General features: G+C 38.2%; 1 protein-coding gene across 5 annotated transcripts in view; it reads left to right on the top strand.

Moving 5' to 3' along the window:
- C8H11orf54 (chromosome 8 C11orf54 homolog) overlaps nt 1-23,240 on the top strand; it is a 30,235-nt gene extending 6,995 nt beyond the window's left edge. For 2 of the 5 annotated variants that reach the window (XM_059930586.1, XM_059930587.1), the window contains 7 exons: nt 9,500-9,598; nt 13,880-13,953; nt 14,134-14,235; nt 15,354-15,530; nt 17,604-17,753; nt 21,058-21,174; nt 22,122-23,240. In XM_059930586.1, coding sequence (XP_059786569.1) covers nt 9,500-9,598; nt 13,880-13,953; nt 14,134-14,235; nt 15,354-15,530; nt 17,604-17,753; nt 21,058-21,174; nt 22,122-22,295 — 893 coding nt within the window. In that variant the 3' untranslated portion in view covers nt 22,296-23,240. Of the gene's footprint in view, nt 1-9,499; nt 9,599-11,323; nt 11,554-13,879; nt 13,954-14,133; nt 14,236-15,353; nt 15,531-17,603; nt 17,754-21,057; nt 21,175-22,121 lie in introns of those variants that run through there. The other 3 variants (XM_059930585.1, XM_059930589.1, XM_059930588.1) reach the window with 3 other exon arrangements.
- The last annotated feature ends 200 nt before the right edge of the window (nt 23,241-23,440 follow it).

Here is a 23,440-nt window from a genome sequence, read left to right as displayed (position 1 = left end):
TTTCTCTTTCTGACTTCCTTCACTCTGTATGACAGACTCTAGGACCATCCACCTCACTACAAATACTCAATTTCGTTTCTATTTATGGCTGAGTAATATTCCATTGTATATATGTGCCACATCTTCTTTATCCATTCATCTGTCGATGGACACTTAGGTTGCCTCCATGTCCTGGTTATTGTAAATAGTGCTGCAGTGAACATTGTGGTACATGACTCTTTTTGAATTATGGTTTTCTCAGGGTATATGCTCAGTAGTGGGATTGCTGGGTTATATGGTAGTTCTATTTTTAGTTTTTTAAGGAACCTCCATACTGTTCTCCATAGTGGCTGTACCAATTTACATTCCCACCAATAGTGCAGGAGGGTTCCCTTTTCTCCACAACCTCTCCAGCATTTGTTGTTTGTAGATTTTTTGATGATGGCTATTCTGACCTTTGTGAGGTGATACCTCATTGTAGTTTTGATTTGCATTTCTCTAATGATTAGTGATGTTGAGCATCCTTTCATGTGTTTGTTGGCAATCTGTATATCTTCTTTGGAGAAATGTCTATTTAGGTCTTCTGCCCATTTTTGGATTGGGTTGTTTGTTTTTTTGATACTAAGCTGCATGAGCTGCTTGTATATTTTGGAGATTAATCTTTTGTCACTTGCTTCGTTTGCACATACTCTCTCCGATTCTGAGGGTTGTCTTTTCGTCTTTTTTTATTGTTTCCTTTGCTGTGCAAAAGCTTTTAACTTTCATTAGGTCCCATTTGTTTGTTTCTGTTTTTATTTCCATTTCTTTAGGAGGTGGGTCAAAAGGGATCTTGCTGTAATTTATGTCATAGAGTGTTCTCCCTATGTTTTCCTCTAAGAGTTTTATGCTGTCTGGCCTTACATTTAGGTCTTTAATCCATTTTGAGTTTATTTTTGTGTATGGTGTTAGGGAGTGTTCTAATTTCATACTTTTACATGTACCTGTCCAATTTTCCCAGCACCACTTATTGAAGAGACTGTCTTTTCTCCATTGTATACTCTTGCCTCCTTTATCAAAGATAAGGTGACCATATGTGCGTGGGTTTATCTCTGGGCTTTCTATCCTGTTCCATTGATCTATATTTCTGTTTTTGTGTCTGTACCATACTGTCTTGAATACTGTAGCTTTGTAGTATAATATGAAGACCAGGAGCCTGATTCCTCCAGCTCCGTTTTTCTTTCTCAATATTGTTTTGGCTATTCGGGGTCTTTTATATTTCCATACAAATTGTGAAATTTTTTGTTCTAGTTCTGTAAAAAGTGCCATTGGTACTTTGATAGGGGTTGCATTGAATCTGTATATTGCTTTGGGTAGTAGAGTCATTTTCACAATGTTGATTCTTCCAATCCAGGAACATGGTATATCCCTCCATCTGTTTGTATCCTCTTTAATTTCTTTCATAAGTGTCTTATAGTTTTCTGCATACAGTCTTTTGTCTCCTTAGGTAGGTTTATTCCTAGATATTTTATTGTTTTTGTTGCAGCGGTAAACGGAAGTGTTTCCTTAATTTCTCTTTCAGATTTTTCATCATTAGTGTATAGGAATGCAAGAGATTTCTGTGCATTAATTTTGTATCCTGCTACTTTGCCAAATTCATTGATTAGCTCTAGTAGCTTTCTGGTAGCATCTTTAGGCTTCTCTATGTATAGTATCATGTCATCTGCACACAGCAGACAGCTTTACTTCTTCTCTTCTGATTTGGATTCCTTTTGTTTCTTTTTCTTCTCTGATTGCTGTGGCTAAAACTTCCAAAACTATGTTGAATAGTAGTGGTGAGAGTGGGCAACCTTGTCTTGTTCCTGATCTTAGTGGAAATGGTTTCAGTTTTTCACCATTGAGAATGATGTTGGCTGTGGGTTTGTCATACATGGCCTTTATTTTGTTGAGGTAAGTTCCAGCTATGCCTACTTTCTGGAGTGTTTTTATCATAAATGGGTGTTGAGTTTTGTCAAAAGGTTTTTCTGCATCTACGGAGATGATCATATGGTTTTTGTCCTTCAACTTGTTAATATGGTTTATCACACTGATTGAGTTGCGTACTTTGAAGAATCCTTGCATTCCTGGGATAAAACCCACTTGATCATGGTGTATGATCTTTTTAATGTGCTGTTGGATTCTGTTTGCTATTATTCTGTTGAGGATTTTTGCATCTATGTTCATCAGTGATATTGGCCTGTAGTTTTCTTTCTTTGTGACATCTTTGTCTGGTTTTGGTATCAGGGTGATGGTGGCCTCGTATAATGAGTTTGGGAGTGTTCCTCCCTCTGCTATATTTTGGAGGAGTTTGAGAAGGATTGGTGTTAGCTCTTCCCCAAATGTTTGATAGAATTTGCCTGTGAAGCCATCTGGTCCTGGGCTTTTGTTTATTGGAAGATTTTTAATCACAGTTTCAATTTCAGTGCTTGTGATTGGTCTGTTTATATTTTCTATTTCTTCCTGTTTCAGTCTTGGAAGGTTGTGCTTTTCTAAGAATTTGTCCATTTCTTCCAGGTTGTCCATTTTATTGGCATAGAGTTGCATGTACTAATCTCTCATGATCCTTTGTATTTCTGCAGTGTCAGTTGTTACTTCTCCTTTTTCCATTGATTTGAGTCTTCTCCCTTTTTTTTTGAATGTCTGTCTAATGGTTTATCAATTTTGTTTATCTTCTCAAAGAACCAGCTTTTAGTTTTATTGATCTTTGCTATCGTTTCCTTCATTTCTTTTTCATTTATTTTTGATCTGATCTTTATGATTTCTTTCCTTCTGTTAACTTTGAGGTTATTTTGTTCTTCTTTCTCTAATTGCTTTAGGTGTAAGGTTAAGTTGTTTATTTGAGATGTTTCTTATTTCTTGAGGTAAGATTGTATTGCTATAAACTTCCTGCTTAGAACTGCTTTCGCTGCATACCATAGGTTTGGGGTCATCATGTTTTCATTGTCATTTGTTTCTAGGTATTTTTTGATTTCCTCTTTGATTTCTTCAGTGATCTCTTGGTTATTTAGTAGTGTACTGTTTAGCCTCCATGTGTTTGTATTTTTTACAGATTTTTCCCTGTAACTGATATCTAGTCTCATAGTGTTGTGGTCAGAAAAGATACTTGATACGATTTCAATTTTCTTAAATTTACCAAGCTTGATATGTGACCCAGGATATGGAATGTTCCATGAGCACTTGAGAAGAAAGTGTATTCTGTTGGTTTTGGATGGAATGTCCTATAAATATCAATTAAGTCCATCATGTTTAATGTGTCATTTAAAGCTTGTGTTTCCTTATTTATTTTCATTTTAAATGATCTGTCCATTGGTGAAAGTGGGGTGTTAAAGTCCCCTACTATGATTGTGTTACTGTCGACAGCTGTTAGCATTTGCCTTATGTATTGAGGTGCTCCTATGTTGGGTGCATAAATATTTACAATTGTTATATCTCCTTCTTGGATTGATCCCTTGATCGTTATGTAGTGTCCTTCTTTGTCTCTTGTAATAGTGTTATTTTTAAAGTCTATTTTGTCTGATATGAGAATTGCTACTCCAGCTTTCTTTTGATTTCCATTTGCATTGAATATCTTTTTCCATCCCCTCACTTTCAGTCTGTATGTGTCCCTAGGTCTGAAGTGGGTCTCTTGTAGACAGCATATGTACAGGTCTTGTTTTTGTGTCCATTCAGCCAGTCTATGTCTTTTGGTTGCAGCATTTAATCCATTTACATTTAAGGTAATTATTGATATGTATGTTCCTGTTACCAGTTTCTTAATTGTTTGGGGTTTGTTATTATAGGTCTTCTCCTTCTCTTGTGTTTCCTGCCTAGAGAAGTTCCTTTTGCATTTGTTGTAAACCTGGTTTGGTGGTGCTGAATTCTCTTAACTTTTACTCATCTGTAAAGGTTTTAATTTCTCTGTCGAATCTGAATGAGATCCTTGCTGGGTAGAGTAATCTTGGTTGTAGTTTTTCCCTTTCATCACTTTAAATATGTCCTGCCACTCCCGGCTGGCTTGCAGTTTCTGCTGAAAAATCAGCTGTTAACCTTATGGGGATTCCCGTGTATGTTATCTGTTGCTTCTCCCTTGCTGCTTTTAATATTTTTTCTTTGTATTTAATTTTTGGTAGTTTGATAAATATGTGTCTCGGAGTGTTTCTCTTTGGGTTTATCCTGTATGGTACCCTCTGTTCTTCCTAGACTTGATTGACTATTTCCTTTCCCATGTTAGGGAAGTTTTTTTTTTTTTTTTAATTCATTCATTCATTCATTCATTTATTTATTTATGGCTGTGTTGGGTCTTCATTTCTGTGCGAGGGCTTTCTCCAGCTGCGGCAAGCGGGGGCCACTCTTCTTCGCGGTGCATGGGCCTCTCACTATCGCGGCCTCTCTTGTTGCGGAGCACAGGCTCCAGATGCGCAGGCTCAGTAGTTGTGGCTCACGGGCCCAGTCGCTCCGCGGCACGTGGGATCCTCCCAGACCAGGGCTCGAACCCATGTCCCCCGCATTGGCAGGCAGACTCTCAACCACTGCGCCACCAGGGAAGCCCTAGGGAAGTTTTTGATGATAATCTCTTCAAATATTTTCTCATACCCTTTCTTTTTCTCTTCTTCTTCTGGAACCCCTATAATTAGAATGTTGGTGCATTTAATGTTGTCCAGAGGTCTCTGAGACTGTCCTCAATTATTTTCATTCTTTTTTCTTTGTTCTGCTCCCTGGTTATTATTTCCACCATTTTATCTTCCAGCTCACTTATCCGTTCTTCTGCCCCAGTTATTCTGCTATTGATTCCTTCAAGAGTATTTTAAATTTCAGTTATTGTGTTGTTCATCACTGTTTGTTTGCTCTTTAGTTCTTCTAGATCCTTGTGAAATGTTGCTTGTATTTTCTCCATTCTGTTTCCAAGATTTTGGATCATCTTTACTATCATTACTTTGAATTCTTTTTCAGGTAGGTTGCCTACTTCGTCTTCATTTATTTGGTCTTGTTGGTTTTTACCTTGCTCCTTCGTCTGTAACAAATTTTTTTGTCGTTTCATTTTTTTTTTTTTTGAGGGTGATGCTGTATTCCTGTGTTACTGGTTGTTTGGCCTGAGACGTCCAGCACTGGAGTTTGCAGGCAGTTGGATAGAGCTGGGTCTTGATGCTGATATGAGGATTTCTGGGAGGTGTCACTCCAATTGATATTCTGTGGGGTCTGAGGTTCTCTGTTAGTCCAGAGGTTTGGACTCAGAGCTGCCACCACAGGAGTTCGGGCCCGACCTCCGGCCTGGGAACCAAGATCCCGCAAGCTTTGTGGCATGGTAAAAAAAAAAAAAAAAAAGGGAAGAAAGAAAGAGAAAAAGGAGCAGTACAATATCAAAGAATAAAAAAGATAATAAAATTAGAAAGATAAAAAATATATTAGAAAAGTAAAACTATAATTGAAACAACTGCAACAAGGTAAAATAAAACAACAGAAAAAAGAAAAAAAAATAAAGGTGCGGGGGAACAAGCCAAAAGGAGAGATCACTAACAAAGTATAAAGAATAAAATAAAATTAGAAAAATAAAAGATTAGGAAAAAATAAAAATATAAAAGAATCAACAACAATGAATCAATGAGGTAAAACAGAACCCCAATCTAAAAGAGGAAAAAAGAAAAGAAAAGAAAAAGTCTTGGCTCTAGGGGCAGAGTTTAGCCATGGGGTGGAACTTAGGCAGAGGTGGGGTTTTGGGTGGGGCAGGGCCTAGGCGGGTGGGGGTGTGACACTTGAGCATGAGGCGGGGCCTAGGCAGGGTGATGTTTGAGCGTGGGGCGGGGCCTCTGCTTAGGACCTGCACAGAAGGGGAGAGGCAGCACGTCGAAAGGAGGGCCTCTGGAGTGTGGAGTTCCGGAGTTTGGAGATAGGGCCCTGAGTGAGGGTGTGTGGGTAGGGTTTAGGCCCAGCTCATTGGAGGAGGTCTCCACGTGTAGAGGTAGGGCCCTGGGTGGGGGTGTAGGGGCGGGGCTTTGGCTCTGCACAGCAGGAGGGAGGCTCCAAGGGCAGAGGATTAGGCCCTGGAGCCCAACAGGCTCCCTGGTGCCTAAGAGGACAGGGAAAGCACTGGCCCCATTCCCTTCCGTTCCTTTGTGCCCCTCCCCCACTGTCTCCCCCAGGGTCTCCCCCGTCACTGCTGGACCCCTAACCATGGGTGGGTCCCGCTGGGTGTAGGAACTGCTTCCCTCCCCTGGCTGGCCCTCAAGGGTGCCGGTCCCATAGGTCCAGCCTTTACTTTTGCTCCCCCTTCCCTCCCTCCCACTCACTCAGGACCTGCAGGGCTGGAGGGGGCCTAGGTGGGCAGAGGATCAGGCCCAGGATCTCAACAGGTTCCTGGGGGTCCACGTGGGCAGGGGAAACCTGGCCATGCTCCCTTTTGATCCTCTGCCCTCCCAATGGTTCCCCGATTTCCCCCTTCATGTGTGGGATCCCTTCCCCTCCCCCAGCCGCCCCTCAGGGGCTCCAGTCCCATCCCACCTCCACTTCTCCTCCCCCCAAGCCCCATGGCCTACCCGGTTACTGGGGGTTCCTCTCATCCCCTTAGGTGTCTGTGGTCCCCCTGGTGCCTGATAGGTGCCCTAGTTGTGAGGAGACATGAATTCCATGTCCTCCTAGTATGCCATCTTGACTCCACCCCTGCTTTATTAACTTTTTACCAGTTGTAATATTCTTGAAATATATAATCTACTGTGGTGTATTAATCATGTTCCCAATCTACTACTTTTTCCTCCCTCTCCTGATATGACAGACTGCCAGTGAACTTGCTTAGATTTCTCTGTCTGCATATGTTTTTAGGTATTTCATCTTATTTGAACAAGAACTTAAGGCAGCTTCCCAAGATTAATTCAAAGGAGGGGATATAGATAAGAAAAAGAAAATAAAAATAGGAATATGAAACAAAGCCAGGAATAGTACTAATCCAAAACTGTATAGCCTGTCAGAATGCTAGCATTTGTCTGACAGCCTTTGGATTCTATTCTGAGGGTAAGTGTAAAACCTACCCTTATCTCAAAGTGTATCTGTCCTGGTAGCTCTTCTGTCCTCCTGATAAGGTTGAAGTCAAGAAGTATATTCACCCTATTCCCCAGTTAACGGGGCACAGTTCTTGAGGTGCTAGCCTGTGTTCCCTCTTTGCCTGGCAAAGAAATAAAGCCACTCTTTCTTTCTTATTTAAAAAAAAAAAAAAGAGGTATATTCACGTTTTGCTTGGTTGTGGCTCTCCTCTTAAAACCTTCCTATTTTTCCCTAAATTGAAGGGGAGTTAGTAAACAAACTGGATTACTAGTATTCTTTGTCTGTATTTCTTTTCTGTCAGTCTGTCTTTCCTGACATAACAGGACAGTTAGGAATCAGACGAGTGCCTTCCTACAACCTATCTTCTCTTGTGTCTTTACGTTTCTGTTTTCTATCTGTAGAAGATATATTCTATACAAAACAGAGATGAAATCTAAATTTTTTGGCTTAAAATTTGTTTTCAGTTTTTACAGAAAATCTTATAGCCAGAACTTGGTCCCTTTGTGATTGGTAAAAAATAGATTTTACTATATTTCCATACATTGAATCTTTATATATTCATAAATATGCAGTCATTAGTCTAGGTAGGGGGATTTTCCAGTCAATTTGGTTTCTGTTCTCATGAACATAAAAGATCTGGTATGGAATATCTATTTAGGATATTTAGGGCTAAATTTAGGATGACTTCATGATTTTAGAAAGTCTGATTCTACAAGACTAAACTAATAGCCGACACTATTGTCAGAGAAGGTTTTTTTGGCTGCACCGAGTGGCACGTGGGATCTTAGTTCCCCGACCAGGGATTGAACCTGTGCCCCCTGCAGTGGGAGTGCAGAGTCTTAACCACTGGACCACCCAGGGAAGTCCCTTTAGAGAAGTTTTGTATAAGAACCTTTCATCCTTAAAAGTACATTGCTCCTGGGCTTCCCTGGTGGCGCAGTGGTTGAGAATCTGCCTGCCAATGCAGGGGACATGGGTTCGAGCCCTGGTCTGGGAAGATCCCACATGCTGCGGAGCAACTGGGCCCGTGAGCCACAACTACTGAGCCTGCGCATCTGGAGCCTGTGCTCCGCAACAAGAGAGGCCGCGATAGTGAGAGGCCCACGCACCGCAATGAAGAGTGGCCCCCGCTCACCGCAACTAGAGAAAGCTCTCACACAGAAACGAAGCCCCAACACAGCTAAAAATGAATAAATTTATTTTTTAAAAAAAGTACATTGCTCCTAGATTTATAACTTTGAGACATCTGTTTGCTTTTTTACCTTTTTGATTGAGTTATGACATATCTACAGTAAAGTACACTAATCTTTTTTAAATTTATTATATTTACTTAAAAAAATTTTTTTTTGCTGCGTTGGATCTTCATTGCTGAGCGAGGGCTTTCTCTAGTTGAGGCGAGCAGGAGCTACTCTTCGTTGCAGTGCACGGGCTTCTCATTGCGGTGCCTTCTCTTGTTGCAGAGCATGGGCTTGAGGCGCGCGGGCTTCAGTAGTTGTGGCACATGGGCTCAGCTGCTATTAGACATGTGGGATCTTCCCAGCCCAGGGCTCGAACCTGTGTCCCCTGCATTTGTCAGGTGGATTCTTAATCACTGTGCCACCAGGGAAGCCCAAGTACACTGATCTTAGGTGTATAGCTTGATGAATTTTAACATGTTTACACCCATAACACACGCAGATTAAGATATTAAATATTTCCAGCATCCCAGAAGACTCCTTGCACTTTCTCAGTCAATATCTCTACCCCAAGAGGTGACCACTGTTCTGACCTGTTAGAACCTTAGATTAGCTGCCTGTCTTTGAAATACGTATGAGTCATATAACACATACTTCCATGTCTTACTTCTTTTGCTCAACATTTTGTCTGTAAGCATTAATGAAGGTGTTGCATGTAATTGCTTACTTTCTAGCAGTTTAAATATTTACATTTCAATACTTGGAATCCTCTCCCTAAAAGAAACATAGTCCTCACCTGAGTGCAGTGTTTATCTTCAGTGGTTTCTAATCACTACAGTTTACAGTGTTAGTTATGGAAGTATTTATGTATCTTAATATACATATCTTGTGATTGTGTCCAGTGTCTGATTATATTCATTAATAAGACCTTTTCCCTCTCCTTTTGTTTGTTTGTTTGTTTGGCTGTACTGTGCAGCATGTGGGGAGCACCCCCTGCAGTGGAAGTACTGAGTCTTAACTGCTGGACCACCAAGGAAGTCCCTTATCCCCCTCCTTTTAAGTTACACAAGTTTAGGGACTTCCCTGGCAGTCCAGCAATTAAGACTCCATGCTTCCACTGCAGGGGGCACCGGTTCTGTCCCTGGTCAGGGAACTAAGATGCCACATGCCATGTGGCACATCCAAAAAATAAAAATAAAAAAATAATACATTACACAAGTTTAGGTTGGAAGTTTGACACACAAAACAGTTGAGGGAAGACTTGATATGTGATGGCAAATTTCTACCTAATGTTTAACCCTTTTCCTTGTCTTTATTAGTTCTGCAGAAGGGGCTAACGGATAACTTTGCTGATGTCCAGGTCTCTGTAGTTGATTGCCCTAATTTGACCAAGGAGCCGTTTACCTTTCCCGTAAAAGGTAAGCAATATCTCCAAAGGATATTGCCCCAACTTTTAAATTGTGCTTAATTTCTGTGTTTTCTAATATTGGTCAAATTTCATTTTATACCCTTGTAGAAAAATACGGTGTTTTATGTACTTTTGTAACTTTCACAAATATATATATAATATATATATATAATAGATATAATTATATAATAGATATTCAATAGGCTAGAATCCTGAATATCACATGAGAGTTTTGTTTTTAATCATTCAAATCACTGTTATGGAAACTTACTGTAATTTTTATTTATTTATCTATTCATTCATTCATTCATTCATTCAAGACCAGAAGGGATCTTAAAAGCCTTGTATTTATTTGAATCATCTATTAAATACTAATATCCCTTCAACAAATTTGTCAAGTGATTATCCAGCCAGTGTTTAAAGTGAGAAGGGAAATTAATATTGATGCTGAAACTCAGCCTCTGTGCAGCAGTGCCGAATTGAATCTCAGAGACGAGAGTTTTGGGTGAAGTAGAAAAGAATACTTATATTGCTTTGCCAGGCAAAGGGGGCCACAGAGGCCTAACGCCCTCAAAACTGTGTGTCCCAAACTCAGTGGGGGGGTTGTGGGGAGTCTTACGGTCAAGGGGCAGGGCTTCTCATAAGGATCAGGGTGCTTGCAAGGCCTGCATTCCTTCAATCTAAGGATCATCTCAGGTGGTCCCGTGATCTATGGTTCTCTAGGTTACTGAACTGTAACCTTCTCTCTGGAATGAAGAATGTTTCATCAAGGAGTTAACATCTTCCATGTGTCCATGTGGTGGGGGTTTTAGTTCTGCGGAAGAGCTCAAAGATATAGTTATGTATATCCTGTGAGGAGGAACCAGGACCCTGCCCCAAGGCTGCACTACTGTTTCTTGACCGCTCCTCCCTTGTCTCTTCATCCCCTCCCTTCCCTGATTAGCAACTGTTTGAGCCTGCCCTTTGGAACTCAGGGAAGGTCACAGAAGCTGAATGAAGCCTATTTCCTACCAACATAAAAACAGGGGACATGAAAAGACTTTTGTGCCCAGGAGCCCCACAGGGTCCTGCTTGGTTTCTTTTTTGTTTGTTTGTTTTATTTTATTTATTTTTTTATACATCAGGTTCTTATTAGTTATCCATTTTATACATATTAGTGTATATATGTCAATCCCAATCTCCCAATTCATCACACCACCACCACCAACAACAACCCTCCACCACCACTTTCCCCCCTTGGTGTCCATACATTTGTGCTCTACATCTGTGTCTTTATTTCTGCCCTGCAAACCAGTTCATTTGTACCATTCAGTTTCAATATTAAGTGAATATAATTTGTCAGACAGTATGATGGATATCTATATTTGATGTCTTAAATTTTTATAATAACACTGCAAGGTAAGTACTAGCCCCAGTTTATAGATGAGAAAACTGAAGCTCAAGAGAGGCTAACTAATCTCAGTGTGAATCATAATCAGGATTCAAATCCAGATCTGTCTGCTTCCAAAGTCCAACATTCTCTCATTATACCCTACTGTGATGAGGAATTTGGAGAGAAACAGTCACACTTACTCACTTTTTTATTAGGTAATTGACATCTTTGTTAAAAAGCAGTTTTACTGTAGAAATCCTGGACTCTAGTTCTTTCTCTGCCACTTAAGGTTTCATTACCCTGGGTAAGCCAATTAATGTATCTGGGCTTCAGATACATTAAAATGGCGGTGAGGGGTAGTGGGATTTGGGTTAAATGTTCTTTTTGGGTCTTTCTAGTTCAGTCTTTGATTTTAAGTAGACCTGTAAATTCTAGAAGTTTTATGTACCAGATGGCAATTTCTCTTCACACCTTGAAAGCATTTATCATAATACGTTTTTTTTTTTGTTTTATGTTTTGGTTTTTTGGCCCCGAGGCACGTGGGCTCTTAGCTCCCCCACCAGGGATTGAACCTGCACCCCCTGCATTGGAAGGTAAAGTCTTAACCACTAGACTGCCAGGAAAGTCCCTATCATGATACTTTTTTATAGCTCTGTTTCTTCCAATTATAAGGGTAATATATTTTACCCCAAAATAAATAATTGATTAAATAATTAAAATAAAAACCAGAAAACACAGAAGAGTACAAGGAAAAATAGTTAATCTTAATTTTGTCACCCAAAGGGTTGGTTTGAAAAAGAGTTTTCTAGGTTCTTGTCAATAATTTGTGAGTCTTTAAATTACATACTAAGGAAGCCAGATATGTATACATATGTTACATATATGATCTTTCATAAACATATTTAGGTACTTTCTACATGAACTGGTCTTGTCACTAGTGATCTTGGCGTGTTTACTAGTATTATTTCGTCTTTTTACCCGAAAACCAGGTTCACCTCTTGGTGGGTGTCGGGCCAATAGACACAACCAAAACACTAGAGAAGGAAGGATTTATTGTCACTTGCAGCAAGTAAGGAGAACACTGGGGGATCTTTCCCAAAGCAGTGTCTGCCCAACAGCAAAACTGGGAAGTTTTAAGCTAAGAGTACATGCATATTCATGACGGGGCTTGAGCAGAGGAGAATTCAGCATAGAATTGGGGCAAAGGTCTACAGAGTCCAAGCTTTAGTTGACTGAAGTCTGGAGGGTCAACATCATCATTCCATCCTCCACCTGGGTGGGGGCCTTAGTTCCTGCAGAACTCCGAGATTTATTATTATCTATATCCCTTGAGGAGGAACTAGGACTCTGCTTTATCACTGCACTATTGTTTCACTGCCTTTTTTCTGTTCCTGCATTCCTTTGTTCCCTTAAGCTCATTAATTGCTGAGACCTGTTCAAGGGCAAGCATTGTGGCCAGGCTTAGATCACAAAATGGCTTAGGCCAAAATGAGTTCTCTTATGTCAAGAAAACCATTCCTGGTTCTCTTTCTCCAGGGACTCCTACCCTATCTGCTTACAGTCTGTCTACACATTTCATACTGGTTGGCCATTGCTGCCTGATATTATTTCTCCTCTTGGTTCTCCTCTCTCCTTGGTTCTTTGCCTCTTCTTCCTTGGTGCCTTTCCTTCCTCCATGATGTTCTTTCTTCCTCATTTTTACTGGCTCCTTTCTCTTTCTGGCAGGCTCTTAAATTTTGATCTTTCCAGAATTCTTTCCTCATCCTCTTATTCTGTCCAATCTCTCTGGCTTTTCCATCTACTCCTGTGGTTTTAATTCTACTTGGATACAACAACTTTGAAATCTGTATATCTCACCTAGCTTTCTCTTTTTCTTAGCTATAGGTCAATAATTCCAGTTCATTCCTTCACCGTAGTTGCCTATTCTCCTTTCTTTGTTCTTTTTCTTAATTTCCTCATCTGTTTTTAGCTCATTACTTGTCTTTTCCCTAGACTACTAAAATAGTCCTTCTAATGGCTTCTGTAAACTTTAATGTTACTATCATTTATGAGTCTTATAAGTGAGTAATTTCTGCCGATCCCATGGAAAACATTTCCAAAATCCCTAATTATAAATGGAACCTCACAGAATTCTGTACATGTGTCCTCTGCATAGCTGAATTGAGCAATTATATCTACATTTATTATGGAATGATGTTAGTATGAAATTTATAAGACTACTTTTTCTCAGATAAAAGGTAATGATTTTCCACTCTACATTAACAACAACAACAAAAAAATGTGCCTTTTCCCAAAGTGTCTAGCTGTACCTGTGATGTTTAATTAAAAATGTAAGTAGAAAGTTCCCAGCATCTGAAGTTACCTAAAATTACTTGTCATTTTTATAAACAACCTTGGAACAAACAACTCTAACAAGAGGACTTCTCAATATGGATTTTTAAAAGAAGTAATATTTTACCAAAATATTTTAAATTAAAATATAATTTTAGCTAAAACCCTCCCTCCCCCAAAAGAAAGATTTTTAAAGGAATAAGTCATTATAGACCAATTCTAGAAACCTCATCCAATCCAAACATTGGCTGCAGTGCTAGCCCTTGCCCTATCATCAACTTTCTTTTTTTTATATTATTAATTTTTACTGGAGTATAGTTGCTTTACAGTGTTGTGTATCATCAACTTTCGATTGCCTTTATGCTACTAACTATATCAAGTCATGCTTGGTTATGACAGTATTAGAAACACAGGAAGTTAGAATAGGACAGGGATCCTAGCTACTTACATTTTCCAACCCCTGCTATTTGTAAAACTATGAACTGAAAAGTTATATACTCTTAATAAATTAGTGTCTTCTGGCATTTTATACTTAAATTTAGATGTTTGCCTATTTTTAAGATGGCTTTTTTAATTTATTTTTTTTAGGTATCTGTGGGAAAACTAGAATTGCAGAAGTAGGAGGTGTGCCTTACTTATTGCCTCTTGTAAATAAAAAAAAAGTAAGTTTCTTTTACTTTTCACATTCACGTGAAGATTATGAAAATTGGGTTGATTCCTGTTTTTATTAGAAGGTCCATTGACCAATGTGACAAGGAAATGTTAATGGATGCAGTAATAAAAAGTAAACCTGGGAATTTATATAAGTAAGATTTAAATAATATGCGTTTCCTCTTGTATAGGTTTATGATCTAAATAAAATCGCAAAAGAAATCCAGCTTCCTGGAGCTTTCGTTCTTGGAGCAGGAGCAGGCCCATTTCAGACTCTTGGATTCAATTCTGAGGTCAGCATATACATAATTATTTTATTTTATTGATTTGACACTTAGTTTGCCTTTTTCCTTTTACTGCCCTATCAGAAATCTTGTCTTCTGAATGAATTGTAAGTGGTTGATGTCATACCTGTCTACAGATTTGTTGCTGTTTGATACAGATTTGGAGTCTAGCACATGCTCCAATCAGTCCAACTGAAATGGAGCACTCATCTCTAATTTAGATTTTCTTATGGCATTCACTCAGTATTAGAGGAGTCCATCGAAGGTCCTACTGTGATTTGCTGAGGACTCTGGACTGTGAAAGATTTCAATCCTTACACATCAGAGGATTCCTAAGTTCTCTATGATCTTTGCTGGTATAAGGGCAGCTTTCAATCAGAAGATGAATGAAATATTTAATGATCTAATCAACTCCCTCTTTCAGACCAAATTGTGGAGACCTACCCCAGTAGTATGATTATTATTTACAAAAGGTAATATCTATCACTATGTATGTTAACACATTTCCAACATAAAAACATCACTGTTTCTTCACATCTCACAAACAGAAGAATGAATAACCTGCTCAGTCTGCCCATTCTCTCACAGCCTCTTACAGGTGTGACTGTTAGTCAGTAATCATACAAGTCCTTTTACAGAAACATTAATATAATTTGCCTAGTGTTCAAGACAGAAAAAGTTTAAAATTTAACTGAGAAATTTTAGGGACTTCTCTGGGGGTCCAGTGGTTAGGACGTGGCGCAGCACTTTCACTGCCAAGGGCCCGGGTTCAATCCCTGGTCAGGGAACTAAGATCCTGCAAGCCACTCGGCATAAATAAATAAATAAATAAATAAATAAATAAATAAATAATAAAATGAGAAATTTTGATGCAAATGTCACAATCTTATAGAAACACTATAATACTGTAAACATTTTCTAAAATGTTTTTTCAGTTTTTTGATATTTGTAAATCTTTAACATTTTGAATCTAACATTAAATATTTTATTTTTCATGTTTTATTATTAGATCTTGAAATAAAATGTCTTAAAGTCTAGGACAAAATATTTTGTTACATTATTCAAGATCTTCTCTTTGCATAGAGATACTAGGATTGACTAATTACCTTATTTACTTTTCTTTTCAGTTTATGCCAGTTGTTCAAACAGAAAGTGAACACAAACCTTCTGTGAACGGAAGTTACTTTGCTCATGTTAACTCTGCAGATGGAGGGTGCCTACTTGAGAAATACAGTGAGAAATATCATGATTTTGGGTTTGCATTACTGGCTAATCTTTTTGCCAGTGAAGGCCAACCTGGAAAGGTGATTTTGTTCTAAAAATGCAGTATTCTCCAAGAGTTCTCAGATAGCTAAAAATTTGAATGCTTATTCCTACTACTGTAGTTTTCTTAAGAAAATCCAAAGCTACCTAAGTCCCAAACCTCTTTAAATAACCCAGTTACGAAAGGTTCAGAAACTACTACAGGCAGAGTGAAAGTCTCATTTAAAACTAAGGTTAAGAATAATATTTTGGGGGCTTCCCTGGTGGCACAGTGGTTGAGAATCTGCCTGCCAATGCAGGGGACACGGGTTCGAGCCCTGGTCTGGGAAGATCCCACATGCCGCGGAGCAGCTGGGCCCGTGAGCCACAACTACTGAGCCTGCGCGTCTGGAGCCTGTGCTCCGCAACAAGAGAGGCCGTGATAGTGAGAGGCCCGCACACCGCGATGAGGAGTGGCCCCCACTTGCCGCAACTAGAGAAAGCCTTCGCACAGAAACGAAGACCCAACACAGCCATAAATAAATAAATAAATAAATTTATTAAAAAAATAATAATAATAATATTTTGGGCTTCCCTGGTGGCGCAGTGGTTAAGAACCCGCCTGCCAATGCAGGGGACACGGGTTTGAGCCCTGGACTGGGAAGATTCCACATGCCACGGGACAACAAAGCCCATGTGCCACAACTACTGAAGCCAGCGCGCCTAGAGCCCATGCTCTGCAACAAGGAAGCGATCGCAATGAGAAGGCCTAGCACCGCAACGAAGAGTAGCCCCCACTCTGCTCAACTAGAGGAAGCCCGCACACAGCAACAAAGACACATGCAAACAAAAATTTAAAAAATAAAAAAAAAAGAATAATACTTAGTAAGCAATAGCCTTTTTTCCAAGGAACTAAAAGTAATAGGATGTTCCTGTGGGGAGTGAGTTAGTTAAATAGATGAACCATGCAGCTGAAGTAGATAATGTCTACCTATATAGTTAGTATATACATAACTTACTCATTTCTGACTGATCAGACATTGATTGAGATAGACAGAAATGGGAGCAAAAAATTATAGAAGAGGTGAGGAGAATTAATGCCTCACTTCATATTTACTTCCTGTTAGTACAAAAAAAAAAGGATGATTTCATGTTACAAAATTGTAATGATGGTCGCACAACTCTATACATATACTGAAACCCATTGAATTGTATACTTTAAATAGGTGGATTGCATGGTATGTGAATTATATCCCCAATAAAGCTGTTATTTTTTTTTAAAAGATGATTTCAGTTTTAGCTGTTGTGAGAACTCCCAGATCTTGTAGAGATAACTACTTCAGCCACTTTGGGAAATGAGATAGTGAAGCAAAAATACCTAATAAAGTGGAGGTAACAGAAGTCCAGATTTTTAAAGGAAATGAGAAAACATAACCATTTCTCCTCCCTCCAGTTATCAGAAGTTAATCCCTTTAAACCAAAGAATTCTCAGTCTTGGGCTTCCCTGGTGGCGCAGTGGTTGAGAGTCTGCCTGCTAATGCAGGGAATACGGGTTCGAGCCCTGGTCTGGGAAGATCCCACATGCCGCGGAGCAACTGGGCCCGTGAGCCACAATTACTGAGCCTGCGCGTCTGGAGCCTGTGCTCTGCAACAAGAGAGGCCGCGATAGTGAGAGGCCCGCGCACCGCGATGAAGAGTGGCCCCCCCCACTTGCCACAGCTAGAGAAAGCCCTCGCACAGAAACGAAGACCCAACACAGCCATAAATAAATAAATAAATAAATTTAAAAAAAAAAAGAATTCTCAGTCTTTTACCACCTTGACATATAATAAGAATCTCTAGAGTTCAGTGTAGAATTTGGCTATGAATTTATAAAATTTAGCTATAACTCTCTTTCTCAGTCCAAGAAAGCACATTATTAGAGTAAATGATACATAATTCATATATATATATAATACTATATATATTATTAAGACTTAGAGGATTGAGACACTTCTGCTCATATCTGGGTGCTCGAAGCAAACAAGTGAATATTTGCTTGATGGCATTGAATTATATAATGTTTCACTTGGGTAGTTATTTACATAATATTTTGCGGCTTAGAACAATGGTATGTATATTTATGCCCTCTCTAGGTCATTGAGGTGAAAGCCAAAAGAAGAACTGGAAAACTTAACTTTGTGACTTGTATGAGACAGACTCTTGAAAAACATTATGGAGATAAGCCTGTAGGAATGGGAGGTACTTTCGTGATTCAGAAGGGAAAAGTGAAGACTCATATTATGGTAAAGGCGTGTGTGTGTGCATGTGCTTAAGATTGTAGGATTTTTTTAATATACATTGAGAATTTAACCTTTTTAAAAAATATTTATTTATTTATTTTTGGTTGCATTGGGTCTTAGTTGTGGCACGTGGGATCTTCGTTGCATCATGTAGGATCTTTAGTTGCAGCATGCCGGCTTCTTAGTGGACTTCTTAGTTGCGGCATGCGAACTCTTAGTTGCAACATGCATGCAGGATCTAGTTCCCTGACCAGGGATTGAACTTGGGCCTCCTGCATTGGGAGCACTGAGTCTTACCCACTGGACCACCAGGGAAGACCTGAGAATTTAACTTTTAAAGACACCCTGAACAAATCCTTTTACTGTGATCATATTACTTTCAAATTTAAATGACAAACAATACTGTAAAGCAACTTGTATGATAATGTCCAGCTGGAGTCCTTTTTCATATTAATATATTAGAACTTTCTTCTCAATTTGTTTGTATTAAAGATCGAGGTAGATGTGAGTATAAGCCTTAGAAACTGATTATTTTCATTGCTAGAATCCCTATATAGACTTTGCTATTAAGATGGTTGTGGTTTTAGGGAAAGAACTCATGAAAATTATAATCTTATGGGCTAACTATAATAAGTTTATAAGACATTAATGACAGAATACTATATGAAGACAGACCAGGTCATCTAGGACTTTTAAAATAATTTTTGGTAGGTGAGTGAATGAATGAATAAATGAATGAAGTGTAAAAGTGTTATAACTCAATGTTCTTTTTGTTTTAACAATGAAGCCATTAGAAAATGTATTGTTTTGATGTTTTTTATCCTGATAATTTTAAATGGCAAGCCAGCTGATTCTGCATAGAAAGACACAACATTTGTGAAACTACTTACTTTTCCAATTTACAACAAAATTATAGATAAATCTATTTGTAAATACCAAAGGATTATAGGATTTCTTAAAATTCAAGTAAACAATACTTTATTATTAACTATAGTTATCATGATGTGCATTAGCTCTCTAGAACTTATTCATCTTATAACTGGAAGTTTGTACCCTTTGATCAACATTTCCCCATTTCCCCCACCCCCTCATCCTCTGGCAACCACCATTATACTGTTTCTCTAAATTGGACTTCTTTAGATTCCACATATAAGTGATATCATGCAATATTTGACTGTGACTGGCTTATTTCACTTAGTGTTGTATAATGTCCTCCAAGTTCATCTATATTGTTACAAATGGCAGGATTGCCTCCTTTTTTTAAGCCTGAATAATATTTCATATACATATGACAACTAAAAAGATAGACAGATAACAATTTCTTTATCCATTCATCTGTTGATGGACACTTAGGTTGTTTCCCAATCTTGGCTAACGTGAATAATGCCACAGTGAACATAGGAGTGCAGATATCTCTTCAAGGTAGTGATTTCATTTCCTTTGGATATATACCCAGAAGCAGAATTGCTGCATCATATGGTGGTTTTATTTTTAATTTTTTGAGGAACCTCCATAATGGTCGTGCCGGTTTACATTCCCACAAGCGGTGTACAAGTGTTCTCTTTTCTCCACATCCTAACACTTTTCATCTCTTGTCTTTTTGAGAACAGCCATCTGCACTAGAGTGAGTGATATCTCATGGCTTTGATTTGCATTTACCTGATGAATAGTGATGTTGAGTGCTTTTTCATATACCTGTTGGCCATTTCTATGTCTTCTTTGGAAAAATGTCTAATTCAGTCCTTTGATCATTTTTTAATTGGGCTTTTTTTTTTAAAGGAATTCCTTTATTTTAATTAATTAATTATTTATTTATTTATTTTTGGCTGTGTTGGGTCTTCGTTTCTGTGCAAGGGCTTTCTCTAGTTGCGGCAAGCGGGGGCCACTCTTCATCGTGGTGCGCAGGCCTCTCACTATCGCGGCACGCAGGCTTCTCACTATCGCGGCCTCTCGTTGCGGAGCACAAGCTCCAGACGCGCAAGCTCAGTAGTTGTGGCTCATGGGCCCAGTGGCTCCGCGGCATGTGGGATCTTCCCAGACCAGGGCTCGAACCCGTGTCCCCTGCATTGGCAGGCAGATTCTCAACCACTGCGCCACCAGGGAAGCCCTTTTCTTTTTTTTGCTATTGAATTCCTTATATATTTTGGATATTAACCCCTTATCAGATATACGGTTTGCAAATATTTTCTCTCATTCCATAGGCTTTTTCATATTGTTGACTGTTTCCTTTGCTGTGCAGAAGCTTTTTAGTTTGATGTAGTCCCACCTGTTTATTTTTCCTTTTATTACCTGTACTTTTGATGTCATATCCAAAAAGTCAAATCCATGTCATGAAACTTCCCTCCTATGTTTTCTTCTAAGAGTCTTTGCAGTTTTAGCTCTTATATTTAGGTGTTTGATCCATTTTTAGTTAATTTTTGTATATGATATAAAGTAAGGGTCTAACTTTGTTTTTTTACATATGGATATCCAGTTTTCCCAGCACTATTTGTTAAAAAGACAGCCCTTTCTCCATTGAATGGTCATGGCATCCTTGTCAGAAACCATTTGACCATATATGCAAGGGTTTTACTTCTGGGATCTCTATTCTATTCCATTGATCTGTATGCCTGTCGTTATGCTAGTATCACACTATTTCGATTACTATAGCTTTGTAGCAAGCCTGATATCAATAAGTGTGAGACCTCCAACTTTCTTCTTCTTTTTCAAGATTGTTTTGGCTGTTTGGGGTCCCTTGAGATTCCATATGAATTTTAGGGTGGATTTTTCTATTTCTGCAAAAACGTCATTGGGATTTTGACAGGGAATGCAGTGAATCTTTAGATTGCTTTTGATAGTATTGACATGTTAACAATATTAGGTTGTCCAATCCATGAACACAAGATGTCTTTCCACTTACTGGAGTCTTTTAAAATTCGTTTCAGCAATGCTTTGTACTTTTCAGTGTACAAGTCGTTTGCCTCCTTAAGTTTATTCCTAAGTATTTTATTCTCTTTGATGCTTCTACCCCACTTTCAATGCCTTCCTTTTTTTTCATCTACCAGTATCAATAATGACATTTAAGACTGGGATGAGGATATGCTCATAGGAAAACTGAGAGACTCCTTTATTTATTCATTCATATCTTTTAGTGTGTGCACATTGATTGGTGGTCCTTTTGAAAACTAGGGTATATAACTTCTCTTGGTGCCAAAAATAGCTATAGAATGTATAAGAAGACTTAAAGGTTTTAACAATGAAATTATATATAAATTTTTAGCTCAATAATATTCAGTATGTTTACTTGTTTAATGTCCTTTTATTGTAGCCGGCAGAATTTTCTTCCTGCCCATTGAACTCTGATGAAGACGTGAATAAATGGTTACGTTTTTATGAGATGAAGGCTCCTTTGGTTTGTCTGCCAGTTTTTATCTCCAGAGACCCAGTAAGTCTATGTCTGTTTTTTACATTGCAATAATGCTTGATTTTTAGAATATTCTTTTAGAATTAGGCACTTTTTGTGTTCTTATTTAAGAACTAAGATAGTCTGTAGAATTGTCTTGAAAGGTAAGGGAGCAAGTATCTGACCACCTATGATTTAGGCAGAGCAGATTTTACCTTTGGAGAATTGAAGGCACAGGCATTTTAAATAACACCCAAAGCCACATTATTAAATAGTAAAATCAGGACAGGATTCAGGTCTCCTATCATCTTATTTGCTGTTCTATATACTGTTCACTATATTCTAATATTCTACCCTAGAAAAATAATAGACTAATTCAAAGCAAATATCTACCAAAATACTGACTATTTATATCTTTTGATCCAGTGACTACATGTCTAGGAATTTATCATTAAATATATGCTTATGTGCATAAAATGACTAGTTAAAAGGGTTATTCATGACAGCATTGCTGTAATAGCAGAAGAACTGGAAATAATCTAATGTCAGTTGGAAAGTGGTATGCGCATACAATAGAATACCATGTAGATATAAAAGAATTAGGAAGCTCTTTTATGTTCTGATATACAAAGATCTGAAAGCTATATTGTTACATGAAGAAGAGCAACACACAGCACAGTAGGTGCAGAGTACTACCATACAAGTAATACATTTTTAAAAAATCCTTTTGGAAGGATATAGAAGAAACTGCTTACTTTGGTTGCCGTCTAGGAAAGGAAGTGAGTGGTGAGGGCAGGAGATGGAAAGATACATTTTACTGAATATATGCTTTTGCACCCTCTGAATTTTGAATCATGTGACTGTATTACCTACCAAAAAAAATAAAATAAAAATTATTGTAACATAAATTTAAAAAGTCTCCCATCCCCTTAAACAAGTTCTATGCAAAATAATTGGAATACTAACAGATAGCTTCTCTGTTGTCCTAGGGGTTTGATTTGCGGTTGGAGCACACTCATTGTTTTAGTCATCATGGAGAAGGGGGACACTACCATTATGACACCACCCCAGATATAGTGGAATATCTTGGATACTTCTTACCTGCAGAGTTTCTCTATCGCATTGATCAACCAACAGAGACCCATTCATTTGGGCGAGATTAAATCAACTGATACTCGTTTGACTGATTAACTCATTAATTGATACTAATATAAAGCCTAATAGAAATGATCTCACTACTTAATAAGCCCTATTTTTTTCAGCCTTTGAAATGAAAGGTATGTTGACACTGTGCTCTGTATTACTTCACAGATCTATCTGAGAGGGATTATTGGGAACAAAGACACATGATGGAGATGTTCTTCATTCTTTTTATTCTAAAAATCAGTCTTATGTTTATAATTAAATATAAACAGGATTAAGAATCAAGTGATGATTCCTACTAGCTAATGGCAATAATTTACATTTGTATATTCAGTTTTTCAAGTTAGTCTTACAACTGCTAAGTGGATGTTTCTGGGTATTAGAAAAATCAGTGCTGGAAATGTTGACAGTTGTTAAATCTTTCTACTGAATTTTTAAAATCCATTTTAGAAGTCAAAGTACACTTTTTTCATGGAATAAGGTGGTCAGAGGGAGCAACTTTACTCCTTTTGGTGATGTTGAACCATACTCCGAAGTTTGCAATTTGCCTTTAACAAATATTAGCAACCGGACGGTTAGCCATGATTCCTCCTTTGTTTGGACTGTCAATTGGAAGCAGTTTGTGCCTTGTTATTTGCAAGAAGAGAAGTGAAAAGAAACAGCATCAAAATACAACCTCGAAGTGAGTATACTTTAATTTATAAATGAGGCTATTGCTAAATATGACTACTATCCTTCATGCAATATAAAATTATACCTTTACCAACTGTAATGATTGAAATTTTCCTCAGTGTTTTTCTATAATAATCATGAGCCAAAAACAACTCTCTAATCTTGTAATGCCAACACTGATTTAGGAGCTTTTTAGTGCTAAGCATATAATAAATTGTCAAGAAATATTTTTTGTCTTTGGATGTTAACTATAACATGTGCTGTGAGTATAAATTCCTAAATATTATTTTTTAATAAACACTAGTTTGTACCAAAAGAAATGAATAAAAATTTTACATTCATAATATGATATTGTGTTTCTTTTTAATATCCTACCTCCAGACAAAAATAATATTAGTATTCATTCATTTAACAAATACATACTGAATGAACACCTCCTACCCTGCCCTCTGGAATGTAAGCTCCATGGCAAGGGCTTTGATCACCACTATAG

This window comes from Balaenoptera ricei, chromosome 8 (assembly GCF_028023285.1).
Source record: "Balaenoptera ricei isolate mBalRic1 chromosome 8, mBalRic1.hap2, whole genome shotgun sequence".
NCBI lineage: Eukaryota > Metazoa > Chordata > Mammalia > Artiodactyla > Balaenopteridae > Balaenoptera > Balaenoptera ricei.
The sequence above is the reverse complement of the archived record's forward strand: the minus strand, read 5'-3'. Positions and strand labels throughout refer to the sequence as shown.